The sequence below is a fragment of the Macaca nemestrina genome, chromosome 10, assembly GCF_043159975.1.
Source record: "Macaca nemestrina isolate mMacNem1 chromosome 10, mMacNem.hap1, whole genome shotgun sequence".
NCBI classification, from domain to species: domain Eukaryota; kingdom Metazoa; phylum Chordata; class Mammalia; order Primates; family Cercopithecidae; genus Macaca; species Macaca nemestrina.
In genome coordinates this window covers 11,557,136-11,577,901 of record NC_092134.1, presented here as the reverse complement: position 1 = coordinate 11,577,901, position 20,766 = coordinate 11,557,136, and the positions used below count along the sequence as shown (strand labels likewise).

General features: G+C 53.1%; 1 protein-coding gene across 1 annotated transcript in view; it reads right to left on the bottom strand.

Annotated features, from left to right (window-relative positions):
• LOC105494556 (lysine demethylase 2B) overlaps nt 1-20,766 on the bottom strand; it is a 158,393-nt gene that overhangs the window by 104,708 nt on the left and 32,919 nt on the right. Inside the window, 4 exon segments of the mRNA XM_011763081.3 lie at nt 3,019-3,172; nt 4,754-4,847; nt 19,628-19,734; nt 20,215-20,393. Of these exon segments, the coding sequence (XP_011761383.2) occupies nt 3,019-3,172; nt 4,754-4,847; nt 19,628-19,734; nt 20,215-20,393 (534 nt within the window).

Genomic DNA, 20,766 nt, shown 5'->3' with positions numbered 1-20,766 from the left:
GGTCAGGAGATCGAGACCATCCAGGCTAACATGGTGAACCCCATCTCTACTAAAAATACAAAAAAATTAGCCAGGCAAGGTGGCGGGCGCCTGTAGTCCCAGCTACTCCGGAGGCTGAGGCAGGAGAATGGCGTGAACCCAGGAGGCGGAGCTTGCAGTGAGCTGAGATGCTGCCATTGCACTCCAGCCTGGGCCACAGAGACTCCATCTCCAAAAAAAAAAAGAAAAAGAAAAAAAAAAATTACTCATCTAGGTCAGTGGACCCCCAGTCTCTGGTCCTTTAGTTTTCACTGGTTGGAAACAGAATGAGAAGAACTATCAAAGTTAAAGTACTATCCTTTATTCTGACATTTTATACTTGTAACTTTTTTAGTGTCAGAATAGACCATGGGGTTTGTTGATCTTAATGCCCATGTTTAGCAAAATTACAAGTTGGCAACTCTGTATCTGTTCCTAAGTTTTTTTTCACTGGTCCATGAAATCAATGGCTGGGAACCGCTGAACTATGCTGCACCCTCCCACCCTACACCACGCCCGTATCTCAGAGGGTGGTAAATTCCAACTGTCCCTTTTGTACTTCCCAAAACTCCAGGGAAAAAAATCCTGGTATCTCAACGCATAACCCTTCGGGCCAGAAGTCTTTGCCAGGACCTAACTGACTTCGGCTTGCAGCATCTCAAATCTACATTTCCTCTTCCTGCCTTCAACAGACAGCCACGCCCACACCCCTGCTGCCACGGCTTCTCAAGACCTCCCCCAGCTTGCTTAAGTCACCAACATCAACACCCACGCCGTCCCACACAGCGGGAAAGTGATGAGCCACCTCCCAGCTCTGCATAAGGGCTGGACAGAGAGACTGAAGGCCTGTTAGGCTCAGAGGACAGGGTTGGGAGGGAACTTGAGTGTCCCAGAGTTCAGCTCCACCCCACCCCCACTGTAGAGATGGGAGAGCTGAGGTGCAGAGAGAGGAAGAGACCAGCTAATGTCACAAAGAGAGTCAGCAGTAAGGCCAAGAGCCTTCCAGCCATCTTTTGAATCCAGGGCCAATCCAGCAACACCTGCAGAGTAGATTGAGCACAGCTTAGAAGGAGGATACCACCTCCTTCCCAAGTCTCCACTCCACATCTGCCAGGGGGTCCCCATAAACGCTGACCACCAAGTGCAATCCCTTCCATCCCAAGCAGGGGCCTGCCCCTTCCCTGAGCCAAGCAGGTCTGAGGACAGACCTGGGGCCATGGTAACAAAGTCATCCCCGTACTAAACCCTGCCACTTTCAAATCCCAAATCTCCCTAATAGCAAAGTGCAGGCCCCATCCCCATAGCAGGAACTGGTACTACAACCACCACCAGGGCTTGATGTCCAGACCTAAGGTCAGCTTCCAGCCCAACTCTCAGAAATATCTTAGTGGCCTCAAAGGATACTCCTATCGTCTGGTCCAAGCTTCCACCCAGTTGTAGATTCTCTGCAATCACCTTGACTCATTCATATCTACCTTCTACTTCCATGTCTCCAGTGACAGGGAGCTCACTACCTAACAGAGCAAGTTATTCCAACACCACTCGGCCATACTCCTTCCAGGAGACAGTCCTTCACCTGGCTGACTGAAGTTACTATATGCCTTCACTTTCTCAGGTAAAGCAACCCAATTCCTCCTTCAAACGCATCTCACCTAATGTGGTCTCCAGACCCACCCACACCCCACTTCAGGGTGATTTAACCTCCAAAGTACAATGACCACGAGGAACAAAACCTCCTTCCCATAGGCTAGGCGCGGTGGCTCACACCTGTAATCCTAGCACTTTGGGAGGCCAAGGAGGGAGAATCCCTTGAGGCCAAGAGTTGGAGACCAGCCAGGACAACATGACAAAACCCCATCTCTACTAAAAATACAAAAATTAGCTGTTCATGTTGGCGCATGTCTGTAGTCCCAGCTACTTGGGAGGCTGAGACATGAGAATTGCTTGAACTCGGGAGGTGGAGGTTGCAGTGAGCCGAGATCACACCACTGCACTCCAGCCTGGGTGACAAAGCGAGACTGTCTCAAAAACAAAAACAAAAACAGCACGGCCAGGCACGGTGGCTCAAGCCTGTAATCCCAGCACTTTGGGAGGCCGAGACGGGCAGATCACGAGGTCAGGAGATCAAGACCATCCTGGCTAACACGGTGAAACCCCGTCTCCACTAAAAAATACAAAAAATTAGCCGGGCGAGGTGGCGGGCACCTGTAGTCCCAGCTACTCAGGAGGCTGAGGCAGGAGAATGACGTAAACCTGGGAGGCGGAGCTTGCAGTGGGCTGAGATCTGGCCACTGCACTCCAGCCCGGGCGACAGAGCGAGTCTCCGTCTCAAAAAAAAAAACACAACTCCTACGTGTGGCCTTACCCCCTCCCTCAACACAGCGGACTATCACCTCCCTCATCCTAGGTAGAATGCTTCCATTAATGCAACATAAGAGATAATTCCCTGACCCCTAGGTCATCAGCCACATCCACTAGTGACTGAGCCAGGAACCAGCCAAAAGCCCTTAATTCATCTCCAATGAACTGGAGACAAGGAGGTCTTAGCTCACTCAGGCCTCATGACCACCCTGTGGAAATCTTAATCCTATTTTACAGATGGGAACACCGAGGCATGAAGAAGTGAAGTCACAGCCCCCAAGTGGCCAATCCAGAATTCCACCGGAGGCCGTGCACAGCCCTTCCCCAGACCCTGCCTCAGGGCAAACCCACCCCCATTACCCAACATGCAAATCTCCACAGGAAGTCCTGCACAGGCATTCAAGTCTCCCCTGAGAGAGCCCAAGGCCTTCTCCAGGGAGAGAGAATTCCAGTCCACAGGTGGTAGATACAGGTGGGATGTGAGGGGAAACCTGCCCGGCTTTTCCCTCCAGCCCAAGGCTGGCTCCCCTGGGACCGCCAATGGCCTGTCAAACCCATCAGGTCCAGAGCCAGGGCCTAAAACCATGGCTCAGGCCCCAGCAGACTCGGGGAGCCCAGAGAGAGCCCCTTGGAACCTACCGGAAGGGATGAAAAATGTGTAGCCCTGCTTCAGCTCAATTCTTTGGCATCGTTCCACACGGTCTCCCAGAAAGATGTCACTCTGTTTGCCTGACAGCACCCACTCCTCGTACAGCGCCAAATTGTGCAGCGTTGGAGGAATCAGCCAAAAAATCTTGGGAGGAAACACAGGCAGTCAGCTGGAGACCCAGGCCCAGACCAGATCCAGAGAAAGGGCCCCACCTGCCTGGGGAAGGAGAGGGGGCGAGAGAAGGGGCGGGGTGTGGAGAGATGGACAGATCCATCTCTCTGGACCCTCTGCAAGGCCAGGTCCAAAGAGCCTCTAGGGAAGCAGGAAGGGCTGTGCCCACCTTCAGGGAACCTCCATTCCTGCTGAAATCCCAGGATGGGAGTACTTCCTGGACTGGGTGGGACATGCTTTCTCCAGAACCACAGGCTTGTCTGGGAGGTGCGGGAAGGAGAGGAAGGGAATTTCCTAAGTTGTAAGATAAAATAGCCCAGTAAATAAACGCAGCTTGTGCACACTTTGGAGAAGGAGGAAAAACATCTGGAATCAAGTGGGTTGACTTCCTCCCAGAATTTCTTCCAACACATTCAGTTACAACAAACGCACATGCAGACCCAGCCAAGCAGGGTGGCACAGGCGTATTTTCAAGAAGCACCCACCTCCATCCCCACGTGGACACACAACAAAAGCAGACACAGGGAGCACCCTTAGCATTCTGTCCCCAGTGCAAAATGTTCCTGGAGGCAGGTGGTGCTGGCAACTAGACTTTGAAGTGAGAAGGTCCCCGGGCAGGAGCTGAGAAGACAGCCAGGGAAGATGAATGCTGGTCGTTCTCAAGCCAAACCCAAGCTTCAAATCTGGCCCAAAGGGGCTTAGAACACCGGACTGGGTGAGCGGAGCAGGCCTGCATGGGTGTCTAGATGTGATGTAAAAGGGCTGAACTTGACCTTGCCCTCCAGAAGGAGGAGGTGGTTCTAGGGGAAGGAGCGACCCTGGGCCAGGAGCCATGGCCCACGCCTACAATCCTAGCACTTTGGAAGGCCGAGGCGAGAGGATCACGTGAGCCCAGGAGTTTGAGAACAGCCTGCGCAACGTGCTGAAACTCTGTCTCTACAAAACATACATAAATTAGTTGAGCCTGGTGGTGTATCCCTGTAGTCCCAGCTACTCGGGAGCTGAGGTGGGAAGATCACTTGAGCCCAGGAGGTGGAGGCTACAGTGAGCTGTGATTGCACCACTGCACTCCACCCTGGGTGACAGAGCAAGGCCCTATCTCTTAAAAATAAAAAATAAAAATAAAGCCGGGCGTGGTGGCTCACGCCTGTAATCCCAGCACTTTGGGAGGCCAAGGCAGGCGGATCACAAGGTCAGGAAATCGAGACCATCCCAGCTAACACAGTGAAACCCCGTCTCTACTAAATCTACAAAAAATTAGCCAGGCATGGTGGCAGGCGCCTGTAATCTCAGCTACTCGGGAGGCTGAGGCAGGAGAATGGCGTGAACCCAGGAGGCAGAACTTGCAATGAGCCAAGATCGCACCACTGCACTCCAGCCTGGGCAACAGAGTGAGACTTCATCTCAAAAAAAAAAAAAAAATTTAATCCTGAAAGTACTCCTGGGGCAGGGCTGTCCAGAGGAGGGAGGCGGGAGGAGGGGGAAAGGTAAGTGAGCCTCTCCCTACACAAACAGCTGGAGATGCATAGAAAGTTAAAGGCAACTGAAACTCACCTTCCCACCCCGGAAAACATGGTACCAAACGGAAGTGCCTCCAAAGTCGATGTGGAAGTCGGTGAAACAACCTTTCACGCTCATCAGACAGTACCTGCAGCACAGTGGCAGGGAGACAGAACACAAGTCAAGATCTAAATCACAAGAGGTAAGCAAAGGACTTCAGAGGTCCTGAACTGGCGCCCTTTTATAAACGCTGACGCTGGGGAATTTTCTTTTTTTCTTCTTTAAAAATCCAAATGTAATCGGAGTTCCCCACGGGGGAAGCCCCTGTGATCAGGTGACAAATCTCAAGCACTGGTCGCCTACCTACCCCGGAGGCTGGGAGCGATATGCTTGTTTTCAGGTTCTTTCGAGAAGTGGCAACCCACAGGCTACTTTACAGGTTCCTAACACTGGTTTTTTTCTACCCTTGCCCTGCCTCTGCCCTCCCCCAGTTAGAGGCTTCCTCTCTGCTCCTTCACAACTTGGATACCTGCAGTTCTCCCAAGCTGCCAGCCCCCTTTGTAGCAGCTGGGCCCCCTGGAATTCAGCTGTATACCACCTGCACAGCTTGCCAATTACTAGTCCCCATTCATCTCCTCATTCATTCAACCAGAGGTCCAGCCCCGAGCCAGCTCTGGCCTTGAGAGAAATGTGTAAGAATGCAGAAGACCCAGCACTTTGGGAGGCCGAGACGGGCGGATCACGAGGTCAGGAGATCGAGACCATCCTGGTTAACACGGTGAAACCCCGTCTCTACTAAAAAATACAAAAAAAAAAAAAACTAGCCGGCCGAGGTGGCGGACGCCTGTAGTCCCAGCTACTCGGGAGGCGGAGGCAGGAGAATGGCGTGAACCCGGGAGGCGGAGCTTGCAGTGAGCTGAGATCCGGCCACTGCACTCCAGCCTGGGTGACAGCGCGAGACTCCGTCTCAAAAAAAAAAAAAAAAAAAGAATGCAGAAGACCCCTGCCCCTAACTATGGGACACTCCTAAAGAAGCAATGCACAGGAAAAGTTAAATGATCAAAAAAAACCACACACACATAAAACAAAACTGCAATTGATTGCCAAGTAAGCAATGCAGCTAGAAAAGTAAGGGGGGGTTCCAGCCCCAAAAGACCACGCGGTGTCTGGTCTCACGTACACAAAATGTGCAGAGTAGACAAATCTATAGAGACAGAAAGCAGATTAGTGGGTGTCAGGGACTGGGGGGCAGGACAATGGGGAATGACTGCTAATGGGTACAGGGTTTCATTCTGGGGTGATGAAAATGTTCTAAAATTAACTGTGGTTGCAAAACTCTGTGAACATACTAAAACCCGTTGAATTGTACACTTTCACATGGGTGAATGGTCTGTGAATTATGTCTCAGTAAGGCTGTTATAAACAAGTAAAGAATTTAAGAGAAATTAAATTGGGGGTGGTGGCCAGGCACAGAGGGAGAGGAGGAGGAGGAAGAACTTGGACCTTGGAGGCTGGGGCGGGGGAGTGCATCCAGGGGAAGCAGGAACCGGCCAGCAGCCATCCCCTCTCAGTGCTATGGAGGGCTGGAGAGCCCACCCTTCCTCGCAGAAAAACCCAGGGCTCCCCTCCTCCCCCAACGGCTGCCCTCCTAGGAGTGGGGCAGAGCTTAAGGAGGAGGGGACACAGAGAAGGCTTCCAAGTCCAGGCCTGGCAGATGACGGTGCCAGGGACCCCTCCCTGCCACTTGCCCCTTCCCACAAGAGCCCCGGGTGGCATGGATGGGCAGCCTCCCCACCACTCACGCCCACGCACCTTGGCACCTCGGGAGCCCGCAACACATGCTTACCCCACTGACCTCTTTTCCCCGCTGCACTTTGCCTTTCCATGGTTTGGGGAAGAGGGAAGAAATGGGGCGGGGACGGACAGGGAGGAGCCAACAGCGCGCCCGGCACGAGTGGAGATAATGCGGGGAGTGGGGCTGAGCTGGTTAGAAGGAGGAGGGCTCCAGGTGCCCCCTCCCTCTGGCTGCCTTTTGCACCTCGCTTTCAGGTGGACCGGGGGCTCAGCAGTATGCAGGCGGCGTGCCCGCGTCCCTCCTCCCCATAGGCTGGAAGGAGCCTTAACCATGTGTCTGCAGGAGGCTGACAAATCAGAAGGCCTTCCAGTACATCAGAGCCCCGCTGCCTAGCAACCCCATCGGAGGGGTGTAGTTGACAGCACAGGACGCAGGCTGTCACGAAGACAGGCGCGGGCTGCGGAGCTGGCAATGGGGTGGTCAAAGTCCCGACGCTGGGCTCCACACCGTCCTCACCTGTAGGCCGGCTGGGCCCAGCGGGGTCCCCGCCTGAAGGCCTGGGTGATCCTCTTCTCTCCAAGGAAAGGGGGTTCCTGAAGCCCTCACCCACCCCACCCCCACGGACCACACTGGCCTCTTCTCTCTAAGCACCACTTCAAAATATTAGTCCTCATTTCCCTAAAACCATCTCTTCGACTTGGGGTTTTTGTTTTTTGTTTTTTCTTTTTTTAATCTAACCTTGGTTTCCACCCCCTCCAGGCCTCAGCTGAACACAGTCTAGGGAAAACAATCTAAGTATGTGCGGGGCGGAGCCCGGAGAACGTGCTTCTCTTGTCGGCAGCTGGATGCCCGCGGGTACCCACAGCAGAGAGGAGAGGACAGGAGCTCGCCTCTTGGGCTGCAGGCCCCAAGGCTGCCTGGCTAACCAGGTCACCCCCACCCTGCCATCCTCCAGCTCCCCGCAACCGTGACCTCCCCAGCACGTGCAGAAAAGAATCGCTGCAAGCTGGCTGCAGTGTGCAGGGAAAGTTCTCCAAGTTGAGTCTGTGTCTGATGTGCCCTCTGGGTCACCCTCCAGCATCCAGAGGCCCCTAGGGGAGCTGGGGCCGCCTCTTCCAGACCTGCCTCTCCTGGAGAGGCCCCTCCTCCCGGTGTCCCTCATTTCCTGGCCGCCAAGCCTGGCCGCCCCTCCCACCCTGCCATCGCAGGCATTAGGGGAGCCAGGGTGGCTGGGACAGCGCGGCTTTGTCCGGCCCCTGCGGCCGGCAGGCCACCCCCGCTCCCGTCCCGCGTTGGCTCCGGGGCTCCCCCCTGGCTGGCTTGCTCGCTCGCTCTGGCGTGACGCCTTTGCACTGACCTCTGCAGCTTCCTCTTCCCAAGCACACCGCAGTCACATGGGCACCCCGGCTCAGTGCCACGGCCGCTAAGCTCTCCCCACGGCCAGCCGGCTAGCCCGGCTTCCGCCTGGGCCTCGGCCGCCCCCGGCCGCCCCCAGCTCAGGTGGCTTCTGTGCAGCAAGGCACCCTCCAAGTTGGCGGCAGATCATCGGGAGCCCCCGAACCGAGCCTTTGGGGATTCCCGCCTGCCAGGGCCAGGCCAGCGGGGAGGAGGGCGGCAGGAGGGTCGCTGCACCTGCAGCACCAACTTTGGGGCGCTGCCTGGGGGCTGCGGAGGCGGGGCGACCCCGCCCCACCTTTTTCCCTCCAACTTGGCTTAACTCCCCCGGTGGCTCGGGAGGCCTCCCCGTGGAGAAAGGGCCGGGAGGGGCCCCGGAACGCTGGCACCCGAAGGGCGCGGGAGGTGCCAAGAGCGCGCCGCACACTCGCACCCGACCCGGGGAGACACAAAGAGCCGCTCCGCGACGCCGGCCCTGTAGCCCGCGGGCGGGAGGCCACCCACACCCGCCCCTCGCAGCGCCACAAAGGAGGGGGCGCCCGGGCAGCGCGGCCCGCGGTTACCCTCGGCGGCGGCGGCGGCGGCTCCCGGGCGTCCCCTTCGGCTCCCGGGTGTCCCCTTCGGCGGCGGAGACTCGACGCGCGCCCGGCCCCGCTCCCGGCGGCAACGCTAGCCGAGCCCCCTCCACGGCGCTGCCAGGCCCCGGCCGAGGACGAGGACGCGGGGCCCCCACTCGCTGCCTTCCTTCCGCGGGGAGCCCGGCGCTGCCTGCGCTCATGCCCGCGCTGAAACTGAACACCCGCGGCGCCGGGCCGCCAGGGAGGCGGAGGGAGGCCGCGGGGCGACGGGGAAGCAGCGCGGGCCAGCACCAGGAGACGCCCCTCGCCCGGCCGGTGGGGGTGTAGGGCCAGCTCTCCCCACCCCCCTGTGCCCCGTGTTCCACAGCGGGTGACGGCCAGCAAAGCCACCTTCCTAAGATGGGCCCCTCCAGACACAGCCATAGAAAGGACCCGAGCTAGGGGCCGTGGGGGAGAGTGGGATCCCGAGTATGGCAGCGCTGAGAAGGGGGAAGCGGCCCTGACCTCAAGGCCCACGCGCTGTGTGACCTTAGGCAATTCATTTCCCCTCTCTGAGCAGCATCCTTACTGCTCGGCACTGAAGTTCAACTCTGTATTCTAAGATGTTATTTTACCGCCCCTTCCCCTGCCTGGTGGCTTAGTGACTATGTACCCCACATCATAGCATGGTGGAGAGAATCCTTTGAGATAAAATACATATTCACCGCATCATCCAAACTATGGTACCTGGATTACTTAATCCAAACTTCACAACAACCCTAGAAAGTCATTCCAGGATTCTTCCTGTTTTCAGCTAAGAACAGGAAGGCTTGTGACTCCAGCCTCGAGTTCGGGTCCAGCCTCCAGTTTGGGTCTCCAGCCTATCAGAGGCAGTGCTCACCCAGGCAGCCTGTCTCCCAGTCCCTCAGCCTTCCCCCTATTAGGTCTACCTGACACACCCCAACTCTAGGAGGAGTCCAGAGGTTACAGCCAAACCCCACCACTAACCTCGGGCTGCAGGTGGTCATCCTGCTCAAATCACGAGTCCTACTCTCCAGGTCACCAGAGTCTCCGCCCTCCTCCCAGCCTGTCCCACACCCTTCTTCCAAACCACAAAGGGGCTGGTGATGGTCTCATGGCCTCTGCAGGGGCAGATTCCAGCCTCTCCATTCTTTCTCCAAAGCCCAGCCACAGGGACTACTGAGCAATATTAATTAATAGGTTCTAATTACCAAGTGCTAATAATAATAATAGCTGTTTACATGCGTGATCTCGTTTCACCCTTAAGACAACCAACATAATGGTGCCCGCCTGTAGTCCCTGCTACCAGCGAGGCTGGGGTGGGAGGATTGCTTCAGCTCACAAGGTCGAGGCTGCCATGAATCATGACTGCGCCACTGCACTCCAGCCTGGGTGACATAGGAGACCCTCTCGAAAGAAAGGAAAGAAAGGAACAAAAGGAACGAAAGGAAGAGAGGAAGACAGAAAGAGAGAAAGAAAGAAAGAAAAGGATGTGGTGTTAAATGAGCTAGGTCCAGTCCTGATGGCTGGACCAGGCTATCCAAATGAGATAATTATATTTTTAGTCACAAATGCCTCAGCTCCTTGATGGCAGGGACCATATCCGATTCATCGGTGTAACCGTAGCACCCTGCAGCAACCCTATAATTACTCCACTGGGCTCTGTGACATTGGACTGGTCTTCCACCTTTCTGAACTCAGAGTCCCGCTAACCAGGGGCCTCTAACTGGTGTCTTCATGGGCCGCACCAGGCCCCAGAAGCACTTGGTTTGGCCAGCAGTTTGTTTTTTATTTTTAAAGGAATTTCTCAGTTATCCACAAATCTCACCAGCCCCTAATGCGTTTTTTTGCTTGTTTCTTGAGACAGAGTCTTGCTCTTTTGCCCAAGCTGGAGCGCAGTGGCATGATCTCAGCTCACTGCAACCTCCGTCTCCCGAGTTCAAGCCTCAGCTTCCCAAGTAGCACTGCAGGGCCACAACACTATACTCGGCTGATTTTTGTATTTTTAGTACAGACGGGGTTTTGCTGTGTTGGCCAGACTGGTCTTGAACTCCTGGCCTCAAGCAATCCACCCACCGGGACCTCCTAAAGTGCTGAGATTACAGACATGAGCCACCGTACCTCGCCTAACCCTACTACCTTGTACTCACCCATTACCTGCATTGAACCACTATGAACCTCAGTTTCCTTGTCTATAAAATGAGGATAGTAACCCCTGCCTCCAGTATTGAGATATGCATGCCAAGTGTCAATCACAGTGCCTTGGTCCATACATACAGGAATGCTGGCTTTCTTTGTTCCTCTTTTAAAGGTAGAGCAGTTGAGAGAAAAAGTCAGGAATCCAAAGGCCTGGGGTCTAGTGCATGCCCTACAGGATCCTCCCTGTGCCAGGTCAGTTTCCCTATCTGACATATTACACAGTGATGATCATTTATAATGCTAGCAAACACGGCTGATGAAAGAGTAGGTCTTGAGGTTAAGGGTCAATGTGCAATGTAGACATAAAAGCCCTATACAGATGTGAAGGAGGGTGGATTGAAAAGTAGAGGATGAGGGCCAGGTGCAGTGGCTGACACCTACAATCCCAGCATTTTGGGAGGCCAAGGTGGGCAGATCACTTGAGGTCAGTAGTTCAAGACCAGCCTGGCCAACATGGTGAAACCCTGTCTCTACTAAAAAAACACAAAAAATTAGCCAGGTGTGGTGGTGCATGCCTGTAGTCCCAGCTAAATCAGGAGGATGAAGCAGGAGAATCACTGGAACCCAGGAGGCAGAGATTGCAGTGAGCCAAGATCACACCGCTGGCACTCCAGTCTGGGCAACGGAGTGAGACTCTGTCCCAAAAAAAAAAAAAAAAAAGGTAGAGGATGCCAGAATTCCAATGCAGCCACATAGACAATTGCCCACCTGTGAACCCTCTTCCATATCCACTGTGGGCTCTGTCTCCCCCACAGCATAGGAAGAAGGCAGGGCAGAAATGGCAGGACCCCTACATTGTAGAAGAAGAAACAGTCCCTTCAAGAGGATGGGCCAGGTGCAGTGACTTGAGTTTGTAATCCCAGCACTTTGAGAGGTCAAGGCAAGTGGATCACCTGAGGTGGGGAGTTCGAGACCAGCCTGACCAACATGGAGAAACCCTGTCTCTACTAAAAATACAAAATTAGCCAGCCATGGTGGCACATGCCTGTAATCCCAGCTACTCGGGAAGCTGAGGCAGGAGAATCGCTTGAACCCAGGAGGTGGAGGCTGCAGTGAGCAGAGATCATGCCATTGCACTCCAGCCTGGGCAACAAGAGCGAAACTCCGCTCTAAATAAATAAATAAATAAATAAATAATGGCTCAAGCCTGTAATCCCAGCACTTTGGGAGGCCTAGACAGGCGGATCACGAGGTCAGGAGATCGAGACCATCCTGGCTAATAAAAAAAAAAAAAATACAAAAAACTAGCCGGGCAAGGTGGCGGGCGCCTGTGGTCCCAGCTACTCGGGAGGCTGAGGCAGGAGAATGGTGTAAACCCGGGAGGCGGAGCTTGCAGTGAGCTGAGATCCGGCCACTGCACTCCAGCCTGGGCGACAGAGCGAGATTCCGTCTCCAAAAAATAAATAAATAAATAAATAAGCCAGGGGTAGTGGCATACATCTGTAGTCCCAGCTACTCCAGAAGCTGAGGGAGGAGGATGCCTTGAGCCCAGGACTCTGAGGCTGCAGTGAGCTGTGATTATGCCACTGCACTGAAGCCTTGGCAACAGAGACAGCCCCTGTCTCAAAGAAAAAAAGGAAGGAAGGAAGGAAGGGAGGGAGGGAGGAAGGGAGGGAGGGAAATTGTATTTGTCAAGCAGAGTCCTATGGATAAAAGAGAAAAGAAAAGAAAGGTTTGCTGGAGTGAGACAGTAGCAGAGGCCCCAAAATGTACACAAAATGTGCCCCAAAATGCCAAAACGTGCCCAGCCCAATGCCTCTGTTTCCTCTTCTCTGTGTGTCAGGTTCTCACTCCCAGCAATTTCCCCTGTTCCTCCTGCCACCCCCAGAAAGTACATGGGGAAGAGAACGCACTCCATTATCAATTATCTGGGGGCCAAACCTATGCTTTATGTGGGGTCCCCATTTTGCTGGGCTTTTGAGCTCCTTTACTGCTTATCAGACCACAGCATATCTTCATTCCACCAAGAAACTTGATTTCTACAAACCCTGTATTCGAAACAGGAGCAAAGGAGGGGAGGAGACTCACTAATCCATTTCTGGAATCTATCACAAAACCCAACAGTGCTAAATGAAAATGGTGAGCCCGTGTCATAGAACTAGGGAACTGTGGAGGCTTTGAAACATGTCTACAAATGCTTTGATATACCTCCCTTAGAGAGGCACAGCTAAATTCTCCTCCCCTTGAGTACGAGCTGGACTTAGTGATTTACTTTTAATTAACAGAATATGGTAGGAGCAAACAATACGTGACTTTCAAAATTAGGTCATAAAAGGCACTGTGGCTTCCTCCTTGGTGTTTTTTGAACCATTCACTGTGGGGAACCCACTGCCATGTCATGAGGACACTCAAGCAGCCCTATGGAGAGCTGTATGTGGTAAGGAACTGAGGCCTCCTGCCAACAGCCATGGGGATGCACCACCTTGGAAGCAGATCTTCCAGCCCATAGAGCCTTCAGCTGACTGCAGCCCAGGCCTACATCATTGCCCCACCACAACATTTCTCACTATGTTGCCCACGCTGGTCTTGAACTCCTGGGCTCAAGCGCTCCACCCGCCTTGGCCTCCCAAAGTGCTGTGATTACAGGCGTGACCACCACACACGGCCAAGGCCTACATCTTGACATAAGTTCATAAAACCCTGAGCCAGAACCACCCAGCTCAGTTGTTCCCGGATTCCTGAACCACAGAAACTGTGAGATAATGTTTGATGTTAAGCTGCTAAAAGTTTTCTTAAGCTCTGAAGTTTTAGAATAATTATGCAGCAATAAGCAACTAATGCAGGAATACTCCCAAATAACAGTCACTGTCTATATGGTTATAAGGAATTTTCCGAGACAAATGGTTCTATACATCCAATGCATTTCTGCAGGGCACAGATGAAGAAAAAGGTCATTGGCAGAGATGCACCTTGTCTTCAGCTTTCATTCAGCCCAATCCTTTTTCCTGCTTTATGTTTCTCCATGACCATTACACCTCCTAAATTATCCCTCATTTGCTTTCCTGTCTCTTTTCCCACCACAATGTACGCTCCACGAGAATGGGACTTGGCTTTATGCACTGAAGTCCACCCACTACTACATAGAATCATGTCTTGCACATAAGAGAACTAATAGAATAACATAACTCCTTGCAAATCTTCTGTCTTCATGAAGGTGCAACTACCCCCACTCGACTCCTATCACTCCTACCCCTTTTTAAGTATCTCAGCTGAAAATCACTGAGGCTGGGCGCACTGGGTCACACCTGTAATCCCAGCACTTTGGGAGGCTGAGGCAGGTGGATCACTTGAGGTCAGGAGTTCGAGACCAGCCTGGCCAACATGGCAAAACCCCTATCTCTACCAAAAACATAAAAATTAGCTGGGCGTAATGGCAGGAGCCTGTAATCCCAGCTACTTGGGAGGCTGATACAGGAGAATCGCTTGAACCCCGGAGGTGGAGGTTACGGTAAGCTGAGATCTCACCACTGCACTCCAGCCTGGGTGACAGAGTGAAACTCTTTCTCAAAAACAAAACAAAACAAAAAAAAAAAGAAAAGAAAAACATTGAATCCTAAGCCATCTGGGCACAGTGGCTCACATCCATATTTGCAACAATCTGGATCACTTGAGGCCAGGAGTTCAAGACCAGCCTGGGCAACACAGAGAGATCCCCCCACTGCCATCTCTACAAATTAAAAAAATTTTTTTTAATTTTTAAAAATATCAGCCAGGCACGGTGGCTCATGCCTGTAATCCTAGCACTTTGGGAGGCCAAGGTGGGCAGATCACGAGTTCAGGAGATCGAGACCATCCTGGCCAACATGGTGAAACCCTATCTCTACTAAAAATACAAAAAGTAGCTGGGCATGGTGGCGTGTGCCTGTAATCCCAGCTACTCAGGAGGCTTAGGCAGGAGAATCACTTAACCACGGAATCGGAGGTTGCAGTGAGTCGAGATCATGCCACTGCACTCCAGCCTGGCGACAGAGCAAAACTCCGTCTAAAAAAAAACCACACAAAATTAGGCCAGGAGTAGTGGCACACCCCATTCTGTAATCCCAGCACTTTGGGAGGCCAAGGTGGGTGGACCACTTGAGTCCAGGAGGTCAAGACCAGCCTGGGCAACATGGCAAAACCCCATATCTAACTAAATTAGCCAGGCGTGGTAGTGTGTGCCTATGGTCTCAGCTGCTCGAGAGGCTGAGAGGGGAGGACTGCTTGAGCCTGGGAGGAGGAAGTTGCAGCGACCCACAAACCCGCCACTGCACTCCAGCCTGGGCAACAGAGAGAGACCCTGTCTCGGAAAAAAAAAAAAAAAGCCAGGTACACACCTATAGTCCTAGCTACTCAGGGGGCTGAGGTAGGAGGAGTCCTGGGAGTCTGAGGCTGCAGTAAGCTAGGATTATGCACGGCACTGCAGCCTGGGCAACAAAGCAAGACTCTGTCTCTAAAAAATAAAAAACAAGTAAACAAAAAGATTCCTGGCCAGGCATGGTGGCTCACACCTGTAATCCCAGCACTTTGGGAAGCCAAGGCTTGTGCATCACCTGAGGTCAGGAGTTCAAGACCAGTCTGGCCAACATGGTGAAACCCCATCTCTACTAAAAATACAAACATTAGCCAGGTGTGGTGGTGCACACCTGTAGTCCCAGCTACTCGGGAGGCTGAGGCAGGAGAATTGCTTGAACCCAGGAGGTGAAGGTTGCAGTGAGCTGAGATCGCACCACTGCACTCCAACCTGGGCAACACAGCGAGTCTCCGTCCCCCACAAAAAAAAAAAAAAAAAAAAAAAATCGGCCAGGTGTGGTGGCTCACGCCTGTAATCCCAGCACTTTGGGAGGCCAAGGCGGGCAGATCATCCGAGGTCAGGAGTTTGAGACCAGCCTGGCCAACATGGTGAAACCCTGACTCTACTGAAAGTACAAAAATTAGCTGGGTATGGTGGCAGACGCCTGTAATCCCTACTTGGGAGGCTGAGGTAGGAGGATCGCTTGAACCCTAGAGGCAAGGCAGAGGTTGCAGTGAGCCGAGATCGTGTCACTGCACTCTAGCCTGGGCAACAGAGTGAGACTCCCTCTAAAAAAATAAAAATAAATAAATAAAATCCTAAGCCCATCACCAAAAGTCCTGGAGCCGGGTGGGGAAGCAGTCGTGTGTCTGTGTCACCTCTCTCTTCCCTACTGCAGTCCTTCCCTGCTGACAGCCATCTCTACCCTTCAGGGCCTCCAGCATGAAAGCTCCGTGATTTCTAGAAACAATGTCATTTTAATTAAATTCCACAGAACTGTTCTATGATCCCGGAGGACTTCATCATGGTGGGATTTTTTACCCTGCTTATTAACTGAAATCGGTATTCTTTTCAGCAAAACAAATGGACTATTTCCAAGATGACAATTTCCTTCCTAACGAGGTTCAAATCCTCTAACCAGTTCCCATGGCCACTGACGGCCATCGAATAGATCTGTAGATCTATTTGCCACACAATTCAACCCCGAGACAAATGGTCCTAGAAAACTGGCAGTATGTGCACGGTGACAGACAACCGTTAAAAAAAAACTGGGAGTGTGTGAGCCTCATTTTTTTTTTTTTGGTAATTAGATAGGATCCTAAATATATTAATAGAGCTTACTATTTAAAGGAATCTTTCAATAAAGTGCAGAATATGCTGAGTATCTCAGGAAGGCAAGGTAGGCATTAATTATGAAACTGAAACCTATGTCACCCAATGCAGTCTCTTTTGCATTCCTAAATCCACGTCCGGTTGGACCCTCATCCCCTCCCCTCTCCCTGCCCGTCACTCCCAATTCCACACCATGCCATGGCCTCCTCATGTTCACGTGCCCCCACACCCTCCAATCCCCATAGCAACAGGAGGACCTGCAGAATGCAAACCTGAACACATTTCTCTCTGCTCAAAATCTTGGAGAGGATTCCAGCTGTTCTTACAGGAAATGCACCCCTCTGTTCTGCTTGGCCCACCCCGCACCCACCCTGCATTCACTGCCTCTGTTCCAGCCCCACTGGCCTTCCTTCCACAGGTCCCCTGCCCTTCCCCACCATCCCAAGTCGACTACACACAGCCAGGAAAGCCCTCCCAGCCTTCTTCACCTAAGTAACCCTGCTCAGTCTTCAGACCCTAGCTCAGAACACCTTCCCCGACCACCTTGAGTGGGTGAATCTCCTCCCCTAGTACCAGCTCTGGGGCACTGTGGGCCTCATCGCAGCTGCAAGTTCCCATCTGTTTCTGTGATTACTGGATTTACATCTGTCTCCCCCATACACTGTGTAGGCTCCAGGAGAGCAGGAACCTCTTCTGGTTTTCTCCCCACTATAAACCCCAGTACTCAGCACCAATCAGGAGCTCAAGACACAGGTGCTGAACGAATGAATCAATCAATCAACCAATCAATGAACCATCAGCTCAATCCATCAATGAGCCATCATCTGCCTCCAACTAATAATCTCTGAGTCCCACAGCCTTTTCTCAGGGTCTTTTTCACTTCTCTCCCATCTCCTCTGTCATTTGTTTTTTTGCCTTTTGTTTTGTTTTTTTTTTTTTGAGACGGAGTCTCGCTCTGTCGCCCAGGCTGGACTGCAGTGGCGCGTTCTCGGCTCACTGCAAGCTCCGCCTCCTGGGTTCACACCATTCTCCTGCCTCAGCCTCCCAAGTAGCTGGGACTGCAGGCGCCTGCCACCACACCCAGCTAATTTTTTTTTTTTTTTTTTTTAGTAGAGATAGGGTTTCACCGTGTTAGCCAGGATGGTCTCAATCTCCTGACCTCATGATCCGCCCACCTTAGACTCTAAAAGTGCTGGGATTACAGGCATGAGCCACCACACCTGGCCTTTTTGTCTTTTTTTTTTTTTTTTGAGACGGAGTCTTGTTCTGTCACCCAGACTAGAGTGCAGTGATGCCATCTCAGCTCACTGTAACCTCCACCTCCCAGGTTCAAGCAATTTTCCTGCCTCCTGCAGCTGGGACTACAGGCACCCACCACCACGCCTGGCTAATTTTTTTTTTTTTGTAGAGATGGGGTTTCGCCATGTTGGCCAAGCTGGTCTCGAACTCCTGACCCCAGGTGATTCGCCCCCTCTTGGCCTCGCAAAGTGCTGGGATTACAGATGTGAGCCACCACACCTGGCCTCCTGTCATTTGAAGCTCAGGCAGAACGTCCCCTCCAAGAAGGGAATATCCCCTCCAAGAAGGGAATGTCCCATGATGACACCAGCCAAATGGGATTCCTCTAGTCCCTGTTCCCCTCCCACGACTGGAGCCGCACCTCAGGCCCCTCAGGCACAGCATGTTCTCCAGAGGGTAGGGGCTTGTAGTCTTGTTCATCTTTTTACTTCCCCATCCCAGGAGCTCTGTCAATTTTGCTGCAACTGAATCCAAACAGAATGGAACTGAAAACAAGTCCTGCTCCCTCCCCACCTCGAGCCCAGTCTCTGCCTTTGATGCAGCCCAGATCCAAGGCGTAGATGGAGCTTCAGCTTGAAGGGGAGGAAAAATGCCTACAAAGTAATTACAGAAAGAGAGAGAGAGAGCTTGAAAGCAAAACCTTGAGAAGCCCAAGGGCCAGCTTGCTGGCCTCCCTTACAAAGTCTGGCACGCAGTCTGCACTCACTATGCACTGAATTAAGGGCTGAGTGAATGAAAAGTTCACAGCCTTGAAGCTCCTGGGGGCATTCCTGGCAGTAGAGCTGAACAGAGAGATGCTAATGGATTCAGGCCGCCAGCGCCAACTCTTCGAGGAAGCCCAAAGCAATCGCTCTGCCTGGGACAGCTTGTGTCCCCTTCCCCCTTTTTTGGTTTTTTTTTTTTTTTTGAGACAGAGTCTCGCTCTGTCGCCCAAGCTGGAGTGCAATGGCTCGATCACTGCAAGCTTCGCCTCCCAGCTTCAAGAGATTCTCCTGCCTCAGCCTCCTGAGTAGCTGGAATTACAGGCGTGTGCCACCACACCCGGCCAATTTTTGTATTTTAGGTAGAGACGGGGTTTCACCATGTTGGTCAGGCTGGTCTCAAAGTGCTGGGATTACAGGTGTGAGCCACCACACCTGGCCTCTTTCCCCTTTCAGAGTTGGAAACAGAGCTGGAAGCCCCAAAGGTGACTTCCTCTTCCCAAAAGTTCTGTTACTCAAGTCCTTGAACATGGAGGGGCTCAAAGATGCTACAGCCCATGTTAAATAATCAGTCTCAGGACTTGCTGGTCATGCCACATGTTGTGATATCTTTGCTATTAAACCGTGGTTGGCCGGGCGCCGTGACTCACACCTGTACTCGGGAGGCTGAGGCAGGAGAATTGCTTGAACCCAGGAGGCGGAGGTTGCAGTGAGCTGACATCTGCACCCCAGCCTGGGAGACAGAGCAAGACTCTGTCTCAGAAAGTAAATAAATAAATAAACAAACAAACCGTGGTAAACTTCTCCACCCAGAGCCAACCTCCTGCTCAGAGGGCACCGTCTAAGGTGTGTCAGGTGAGTAGGTGGCCCCTGGACTATATTTGGGAAAGGTTCTTTTGGGTACGAGCTCCAAGGTCTCAACACCAAGGAAGAAAAGAACACCAGGTCTTTCCCCATTGCTCACCAAAACCAAAGCATCCAATGTGGGCAGGTTCCCCAAAAATGCCCACTCCCAGGACACAGTCTCACGGAGGGAGTGCACAAAAGCATGCACAGTTGTGCCCTTGCGTACAGACACACACACCGATGCAGAGGTGTCTGTCATTACTCCTCCTCAGATCACAGATCCCCAGGGGAGCTGGTCCCAGAGCAGAGATCAGAGCCCCTGCAGCCAACGGGCACACGCGAAGGACCCCGTCCCTCCCGTCCCAGCTGTGCCCCCACAGGCACAGTCCTTCAGTTCTGAACGGGAGCGTTCGTGACGTTCAAGCCTTCATTGATGGCCAGGAGCCTCCTTCCCACCTCCCCAAGCCTGGGGGTCACCCTTCCGAGCTCTGGCCAGCAGCCAGGCGGTCTTACTTCTTCACTTTCGGATACTTCATCTCTGCAATGGCATTCGTGGCTTCTGTCTGCTTCTCCTTCAGATGCTGGGGCCACATGTTGTCCACCCAGTCCACCAGGTCTACCTGAAAGCCAGACCAGCATCAGCACTGCATTTCTCCACTGCCGAGCCAGACACAAACACCCCTTCTCCCTGGGGAGCCCTTGGGCCCGCCAGTGTGAGCTCCATAGTCCCAACATGGGAGGAAAGAAGGGCAGGGATGACAGCAACCCCACTTTGTAGAAGGGAAAACTGAGTCTCTCCAACAGGAAATGAAAGAGTTGCTGGGGGTCAGGCATGGTAGCTTATACCTCTAATCCAAGCGCTTTGGGAGGATAAGGTGAGAGGATCACTTGAACCCAGGAGTTCAAGGCCAGCCTGGGCAACACAGCAAGATCCCTGTCTCTACAAACCATGTTACCAACCTTAGTCACCCCATGCCTGCCAAGCCCAGTCAGCCACACCCACATGAGCCTTTTTGCAAGGCACAGCCCAGGTGGCAGGGGGACAGGGAAGGAGATGAGGTAGAAGGTATCTGGGGAGGGTACCTGGGCCCCGGACCTACCACAGTCGGACGCTTGACCAAGTGCTCCAGCTTGGTGTGGCTGAACTCTAGGCTGATGACGTTGTACAGCTTGTCCCGCTGGGCCTCAGGCGTCTCGTAGTAACGCACAAACTGGGACATGCTCATCTCTGTGCCCTTCTGGGTGTTCACATCCATCACGTCCACAAGCCGCCGACTCCCTGGGGGCGGAAGCCACACGCTGGTTGTTCCTGCAAGCTTGAGGCTCCAGATCCTTCGTGGGAGCCCCTCACTAAACAAAAGCTGCTCCTCCACAGTTCCCTACAGTCCTCACCCCTCTTCTCGTCTGTTCAATTACCTCGCCCTGTTGGCTTTCCTTCCTGGATCTGTCTCCCACTCACCCGCTTCCCTGCACCACCATGACCTCCACGCCAGTCCACGATGACCTCAAAAGTTACCTAACGGGGCCCGGGTGGCTGGGCGTGGTGGCTCAAGCTTGTAATCCCAGCACTTTGGGAGGCCGAGGCAGAAGGATCACCTGAGGTCAGGAGTTTAAGACCAGGCTGGTCAACATGGTGAAACCCTCCCTCTACT